Below are 8693 nucleotides of genomic sequence, written 5' to 3'. Positions count from 1 at the left end.
GGTGTTTTAAAAAACAAAATTCATAGTTTTTCAATAATGAGTGGGAAAAATTACAAGGTGACAGCTATAGGACTCCTACGTCTCTTTCTGATGGGAAGAAGTGAAAACAAAGAGTCCATAAAGTTGGGAGGGGGGATGTGGTGAGGGGGCTTTAGGATGAGTTGGAGGGATTGGATGGGAGACAGATATGATCAAAACACATTGTATATATGTATGGGATTCTCAATAAGTTAAAAATGCAATAAAATATAAATAGTGGAATGTCTTAATTATTTCTCCAAAGATGGTTCACAAATGGCCAACAACCAACCACACATAGCTGGTTATTAGGACCATGCAAATCTGTTCAGTATCTATCCAATTGTGAAATGGTGTGTCTGCCGTGGGGATCACTGACAAACTCTACAGTGTTCTACACACTGCATCCTGTCTGCAGCACGCATCCAAGAGAAAACACAGAGTTAAGTGTGTATACATGTGATAGCACACATCCAGGAGAAAACCATACTTAACTGTGTACACATGTGTTCACAGCTGCACTCCTCACCACACCAAAAGCCACGAGTGTCCCAAGCAATGAGTGAATGAGCAGAATGCTAATGTTTTCCTCCATAAAAAGGAATTAAATACTGATATATACACTTTGTTGTGGGAGAGCTTTCAAAGCACTGTGCTAAGTGGAAGAAGCCACACATACAAGATCATGTTTTTAACTGTGAAATTTCTAGAATAGGCAAATCCATAGACAGAGAACACATAGTATCAGCTCAGAGGAAGTGTGCAGAAAGAGGCCTTGAAAGTAGCTGGTCACAGGGATGGACTACTAGGAGTGATAGAATCATCTTGGAACTACAAAGAGAGTTTAATTTATAAATAAGCTAAGTGCTGCTTGACTATGGTTTAAAGAATTAGTTTTATATGAAGCTCGCCTCATTAAAATTAAAGGAAAAAAGTTGGGGGCCGCCAATATTTTTGTTTGTCTTTCCCAGCTAACCTACATGACAATACGTGTGTACTATCAGATATATGGTAGTATCTTTAGCATTTAGAAATATTAGTTCACTGTCCTATCCCAATATCCTGCTTCCTCCTGCTCCCAAGCCCAACCCTGAGGTTTATCCCATTTCTTCCTATAATGAAACATATCATTTCCTTAAAAATTAAGTAGAACCATTACTCCAGACAGGACAGGTTTTGCATTTTCCCCCAAATATCTTTACTCATGAGTCAAGCACAGGGTATACCATGTGTCATCAGCACTACTCAGTTTCGCTCCAAAGTCATATCTTGAGCCTATATTAAGTATTGTGAAGTTTGTACATGAATTCAAAACCAATTACAGTGAAATGTAAGGCTGCTTGATGTGCTACAAAAGTTGAAATAGGCATAAGGTATAGTGGTCCACACCTAACACCAGTACTTGAGGCACAGGCGGGAAGACTCTAAGTTCAAGGCCGACCTAGGTTACAAAACCCTATGTCCCCAAAACAAACTAACAATCAAGTAGATACAGGAATAAACCATTCTCTCTACATTTTCCAATTCTTGTAAAATACACACTAAAAGGTTATGTGAATAAATGCATTTGTGCACACACACACGTTAGACAAATGGAGGTCATAGGATTGTATTATGTAAAGCATTCACAATGACTTTTAAAACACTATTAGACATGTTTTATGCCCAATGTAGAATTAAGTGTAGAAAAACTATGTTGTTGCCTTCCTTCCTAGGGTACTGACAGATGATACTTGCTCTACACTCTAAGTCACCAGCACTAAAATCCAACTTTGACAAACAAAACTTTGTGTAAAGTCTGGATAGAAACTTGTCATTCCGACACGTTCTACTGAAAGATTTAAATGTTTATTACATTTACTTAGTTTGTGGTGGGGATGTAGGGCGTGTGCTCCACAGTGTATTTAGAGGTCAGAGGACAGCTGGCAGGAGCTAGTTCTCTTTCCACCATGTGGAGGCCAGGGATTGAACTCAGGCCATCGGACTTGGTGACAAGTGACTTTATCGACAGCCATGTTGCTGTCCCTCTATTGCAATAGTTTAAATGATCGCAGGAACCAGGAATGAAATGTATGCCTTTCTTCTGGCCTTCTGGGTAGCAATGTTAATACGTTTAGAGGTAGAACACAGAGTCCCTTCATTATTCAGTTTGGTGAACAGACTACAAGGCAGCACAACACATTCAACACTTGAGAGACGTTTATTTTGTGCTAGCGTGAAGACAATAAAAATTCACCATCAGCATTACCAAAAGACAAAACCCACTCTGTAATTTCAAGTATTGTCAAGACACAGGCTCCATGGGAAATGACATCCAAAACTCTGGTGACAGCAGTTTTCAATACAGGCTTTCCCAGACAGCTTCAGTTGTAGTGGTCAGTAAAGCGGAAAGACTTGGCTTCGGGCATGTTGTACAGGTTGCTCTGTAGCTGCTTGGAGCGCCGTGCTTCCAGCCGGAGCTGCCTGGCTCTCTCTTTGACAGCCTGTTGCTCGGCTAGTTTTTCTATCTGTTTTCTTCTGAGCCACCTGGAGAAAGAGGCATGGTCAGATTTGGTGACGATCATATTGTAAGCTTCTCATCTATAAACATACAAAATTAACATTTTTTAATAATGAAATGGGGTCAAAAGACAAAATTGCTAAAGTAGTAACTAAACATTTCAGGCTTATTTCCCAGGCTCATTCAAAAAGGAGGTTTATACTTGGGATCAAATGCCACCACCCGACAACAGTGTCTATTTTCTTGTGAATAAGTTTGCAAAGAAATATTTAGAAGACAGGTATTCTGGTGCTAATAATCATGGTTAGATTTCCGGATGATGAAGTGATCGTCCTTGTCCTCAATGCACATGTACTTTTCCTTTTCTAATAAAAGGTTTAGAAAGATATAGACAGGAAGAGAAGGAAGAAATGAAGGAGGGAGGAAGGGGGAAGGATGGAGAGAGAAGAGAGGGGGAGGAAGAAGAGAGGGAGGAACTTGGTACAAGTGGACTCAGCCTTCACTGAGTTTTCCAACCTTCCCAGAGGCTAACGCTCTGAAGTGGGGTCTGTCTGAAGTGTCTATCTGTACAGAGGATACAGATAACAGAAGAGAGACGTGCTGGCTTTTCCACACTGTGAAGGCGCGATGACCTACTGTTTAAAGGCCCGCTCACGGCCCTCTGTTCCTCTCAGGAAGAACAAACACTCCTCCTGCTTCCTGAGCTCCTCTGTCTTCCTTTCTCTCATCTGCTCCTCGTGCTTTTTCTTAAGCCATAATCGGAAGGCCGCTTGTGGGTCTCGGTTCACCTGCTGAGTAGGAAAAAAACACAAGATTTGTTTAATTTAGATGAACTAACACTACCTCTTAAAGCCCTAATGAAGTTCTTTAAGATGGCAGGTTCTCAATTCAGTGTCTGCAGAACACCAACTTTAAGGTGCATTCCTAGCACCCAATTCAAATGCACCGTTTCCTCACCAACCCTGATCATGCTCTGACAGGAAGCAGCCCTGGCCCACCTCTTTTCTTTCATCCTTCTTAGTTAGAGTTTTCATAGGTGGGAAGCGACATCATGGCCACGGCAGCTCTTATGAAGAAAACAGTTGGGGTGGCTTACAGTTTTGAGGTTCAGTTCAGTATCATCATGGCAGGTACATGGCAGCATGCACACCTGGGGTAGCTGAGAGTCCTACCTCTTCCAGGCAACAGGAAGTTGACTGACACACTGGGCAGTAAGTATCCTGAGCATAGGAAACTTCAAAGTCTGCCCCACACTTCCTCCAAGAAGACCATACCCACTCCAACAAAACCACACCTCTTAATAGTGTCACTCCCTATGTGATTATGGGGGGCTAATTACCCACATCCTATTGCAGCAAATGGGGAGTGGAGCTTAGGAGCCTTTGGGTAGCATGCTTAGTGTCCTGAGATCCATCCTCAGCACAGCCACAAATAGTCTTACTGAGAAATCAACTAATGGAGAAAAGTAACGGCTTGGTTTTCAGAGTGAATTTTTTACCTAATGAAATACTTTTCCCCAAAGATACAATCATCTAATTAAGAATGGAATGGGTTGTAGGCTTTGGAGTAGTTCCTGAACATTCCATGGAGCACAGATTATTAATGTGTAATTCGACACTGTGTTAACCTTTTCCTAAATTGTACATTCTTCAGTTTTAACAGCATCTGTCAGAAGATACTTAACTGCTAGGTACATCTTCAAAACTAATTATTTGGGACTGGAGAGATGGCTCAGCAGTTAAGAGCACTGCCAAGCTCTTCCAGAGGACCCAGGCTCAGCTCCCAGAAGCCACATGATAGCTCACAATCATCTCTGTCTCCAGTTGCAGGGTATCCACTGGCCCCTTCTGGCTTTCACCAGCACTGAGCATTTGTGGCACACAGACAAACATGCAGGCAAAATACCCATACCCATAAAGTGAAAATAAATCCTTGAAAAACTAAACTAAGCCGGGCGATGGTGGCGCACACCTTTAATCCCAGCACTCGGGAGGCAGAGACAGGGGGATCTCTGTGAGTTCGAGACCAGCCTGGTCTACAGAGCGAGTTCCAGGACAGGCTCCAAAGCCACAGAGAAACCCTGTCTCGAAAAAAAAAAAAAAAGAAAAACTAAACTAATTATTGCTGAATGTACACACACATGCATGCGCGTGTGATTTCGCATATCTCTTTTTCACAGTATTTATCACTTAACATTTTATTTTATATTCCAAAATTTTTTAATATTTATTTTTTACTTATGTGTATGTGTCTGTGTGTATTTGCATATGTGTGCAGGTGCCTGTGAAACACAGACAGCATTGGATTCCCTAGAGCAGGAGTTCGGGGCACATGAGAGCCACCTGAGCCGAGGATGAGGAGCTCCACTCTGAGGCACTACAACAGGAGCAGGCACTCTCAGGTGCTGAGCCATCGCTCCACCCTCTAGGGATTTTCAAATGTTAAGAACCCCGTCCTCCATGTGCTCTGGAAGGCAGACTATCCCTGCTTTGGTTGGGACTCTATTCCTGTACACGAGACAGCATGTGCCATCCAATAAGCAAGCAGAAAAACCGCTACAGTGGATACATGGCAACTTTACTTCGCATTTCTTTGATTTTTCATCTGCTATGGTCACCTGTAGGGGAACTTCCTATCTACTCCTTTACTGTTTCCTCAACTGGGACACTGAAAGTTTTGCTCTAACAATCTAAAGACTGAAAGTATCAATATTTGTAGTAATTTTGAAACTCCCAATTAGCCTTTTATTAGACTAGAAAAATATTTATAGTAGATATAATGGGTAAAGAATCAAAACCCTTATTATAAAACTCAATGAGAAAAATAAAACTGATTTCGACCCGTAATTCCGACTGACCAGCCGCATAAGTGTACATGACCTTTTCTTTCGGCTCAGTGAATTTACTAGAGAAATTCACAGAACTCAGGGAAGAACTTACCCTTCAGGCTTCACTGTGTTACTAAAGGATATAGGAGCGGCCAGATGTCTCACTGGGTAATGGAGTCTGTTGCCAAATCTATCTGAGGTCTATGCCAGGCACCCACAAGGTGGAAAGAAAGAACTGGCTTGCAAAAGCTGTATTCTGACCTCTGCAATATGACAAGCACAGCCACCCAACCCCTGCAGCGCACACAAACCTTTAAAAAGGAATGTAGCTAGGTATAGCACTAGCACTGGTGAGATGAGGCAGAAAGAAACCAAGTTCTTCACAAGTTAAAAGATACACTTGGCGCTCTTATTGCACAGAAGCTAGCCTGGGCTATATGGCAAGGCTGTTTAAAAAGAAACAGAATAAAACCAAACACAACAGAAAGAATGTAAGAAGAGGGGCTAATAGGTCAGAGATAGTGCTGCCCTTACAGAAGACCCAGGTTCAGTTAACTGGACCAGTGTGGTAACTCAAAACCACCTATAATGCCAGTTCCAGGGAATTTGATGACCTCTCATGGCCTTCCTGGGTACTAGGCACACATGTGGTACACATATATTCCTGCAGATACCCTCTCTTACACACGCATAAGAATAAAGAAGGCAGAAAGAATGGAGTTCCCTGAAAAAGGCAAATGGGAAGGGGCTTGAAGTTCCTAGATATGCTCCAGGGGACAGCAGCATCCAGTTTAACAAACCGGGGAGCTCTTCAAACCCCTGGGGTCAGGAATCTGCTGAAGGCTTCATAGAAGGTTTATGGATTAGCCCAGGTTAGCCTCTCCCTCCCCACTTCCTATCCTTGAGGAGGAACAGGAAGTTCCAAGCCCTGATCATGACTTAGTGATTCTAGACATCAGCTCTCATCCAGAGCTGTTCCTTTAGAACCAGACACACATGGCTCAGAAACCCCTCAGGGATGAGGTTCTCCCTGCCAGCAACCAGAATCAAAAACCAAATACTACAAAAAAACCAAATACTAGAAAAAAAGACCCACTTAGCATCCCTGCTCTTCCAGGAGCAACACAGGATTTTAGCAGCTCTGGGCAAGAAGTAAGGATGAAAGCAGTATTCATGTCCTTTTTACTATATCACAAACACAAATCTGTACACACACACACTAGAATCGATAGTATTAAGGTCAAGACAAACTAAGTTAATGTCAAGACAAACTAGGAAGATAAATCACACATGGTGTTAGCTAAACTGTGGTAAATAAACTGTGGAAAATATATCACTCACTAGCGTAGGAACTAGAAATTGTTTTAAACTTGGGTGGCTGATTACATGTCGCAAAAATTAACACTCTGAACATTCAAAAGTTTTAAATTTTACCCTGAAGGAACTTCCTTGCAGTCTTCTTAATGTTCCTCATATAATGTGCAGCTTTACTGAAGCACAGAGATACCGAATATTGAAAATATTGAGACCTATCTAATCCTGCATGAGGAACAAGGAACAAGTTAGTTAAGAATGGAATAAAAGTTAGATAGTTAAAATAAAGGCCTAGAAAGATGTCCACGATGAAGTGAAAGCAACTACATAATGAACTTTTAAAAATAAAATAGGTAAAAATTTAAAATAATATATGGTATGATTTCATTCTTAATCATTCATGTGTATGCATGTGTATCTGTGGGTGCCCAAGGCCTGGCATCTGATCCCCTGGAGCAGGAGTTACAGGTGGCTGGGAACCACCCCCTATGGGTGACAGGAATGAACTTGGGTGCTCTGAAAGAGTAGGCGGGGCTCTCAAAAGCTGAGCCAGTCTTGCAGCCCCTGTATTTCAGGGTTTTTTTTTTAAATTATTTTTGTGGAGCTGGAGAGATGACTGACTGGTTAAGAGACTTGGCTGCTTTCCTAGAGGACCTGGGTTCAGCCCCCATGGCAGCACACAGCTGTCTGTAACTCCAGTTCCAGGGCATGCAATGTCCTCTTCTGATGCCCTCAGGTACTGGGCACACACACGGTGCACAAACATACATGTAGGCAAAACACTCAGACACATCAGTAAGACAAATTTAAAAATTGGCATTTTTAAGTTTGATTTCTGACAACTCTCAAGCGACACCAGTCTGTAGGTTTGTAAGCAGAGATGTGTGTATATTCATCCACTTTAAATGTTACAATTAAAACGCCTTGAAATGTGAATTAATAATTTCTATTTTCTGGGCTAGGCAAGTTGGAATACAGTTAGAATTAGCCATCCATGCATAGGGCACCTTCTGCAGGGCTAGGCTTGGGCCCCGATTCCTCCTCCTGACTCCCTTCTGTATCTGATGCTGGGTCTCACAGGGGACGTCTCTCACCCTGCTGTTCATGTCTTCGATCTGCTTGGCCCGCTGGACTCTCCGCATCTCGATGACCTGCTCTCTTTTCTTCTGTAGCCATGCTTTGAACACCATCTCGTTCTCTTTCTTCTTCTCATTCTCTTCCTCTATTTTGCGTTGTTCTTCCTGGGAGGGGGATCAGGAAAAGGCGTTAGTGGAAAGTTCATGAAGCCATATGTGAGTCGAATAGAGCCATTTGAGTTCTGAAATTAGGATTCCCCACCTCAAAACTTTCCAAATGAAAATTTCTCTCTTTTACACATAGGGTGGCCTCTAATTCCTTTAAGAAGTTCTGTAAGGCACTTAAGCCAGGCAAGAGTACAGTTACACGGTGTTCCTTACAGGCCATTGAGAATGCTATGTATCGTTTGTCAACTCTTAAGTTACTTTTGGTACCAATTAACTAAATTACTTAAATGCAAACAACAGCACATTTTAGAAGCACTGTCAATTGCCTGAGCATTTTCATTGTTAATTGTGATGAAGGTACTGCAGTTGTGAAATAAAATACTTTACTCACTCAGAAATGTGTAGTAAATACACGCAGACAACAAAGAATGTGGCCGATGCCTTGACTTAAAAACACTTTAACCAGCAAAGGCTATCATTGGTGTTTTTGATTTTAGCAAATCAAGACAACTTTAAGATACCATCTTACACCTGTCAGAATGGCTAAAATAAAAAACACCAATGATAGCCTTTGGTGGAGAGGCTGTGGAGGAAGGGGTACCCTCATCCATTGCTGGTGGGAATGCAATCTTGTATAACCACTTTGGAAATCAGTGTTTTGGTTTCTCAGGAAATTTGGGATCAACCTACCCCTAGACCCAGCAATACCACTCTTGGGAATATACCCAAGAGATGCCCTATCATACGACAAAAGCATTTGTTCAACTATGTTCATAGCAGTATTATTTGT

The 8693-nt window shown here is 41.9% G+C and overlaps 1 protein-coding gene across 3 annotated transcripts in view; it reads right to left on the bottom strand.

The window, feature by feature from the left end:
• Positions 1 to 2199: 2199 nt before the first annotated feature.
• Positions 2200 to 8693, bottom strand: part of Ccdc181 (coiled-coil domain containing 181) — a 13178-nt gene continuing 6684 nt past the window's right edge. For 2 of the 3 annotated variants that reach the window (XM_013352484.1, XM_026787631.1), the window contains exons 4-6: positions 7667 to 7900; positions 3155 to 3309; positions 2200 to 2544 (exon numbers count right to left, since the gene is read on the bottom strand). In XM_013352484.1, the coding sequence (XP_013207938.1) occupies positions 2382 to 2544; positions 3155 to 3309; positions 7667 to 7900 (552 nt within the window). In that variant the 3' untranslated portion in view covers positions 2200 to 2381. The remainder of the gene's footprint in view (positions 2545 to 3154; positions 3310 to 7666; positions 7901 to 8693) is intronic. The other variant, XM_005363994.1, reaches the window with a different exon arrangement.

This window comes from Microtus ochrogaster, assembly GCF_000317375.1.
Source record: "Microtus ochrogaster isolate Prairie Vole_2 chromosome 6 unlocalized genomic scaffold, MicOch1.0 chr6_random_2, whole genome shotgun sequence".
NCBI lineage: Eukaryota > Metazoa > Chordata > Mammalia > Rodentia > Cricetidae > Microtus > Microtus ochrogaster.
The sequence above is the reverse complement of the archived record's forward strand: the minus strand, read 5'-3'. Positions and strand labels throughout refer to the sequence as shown.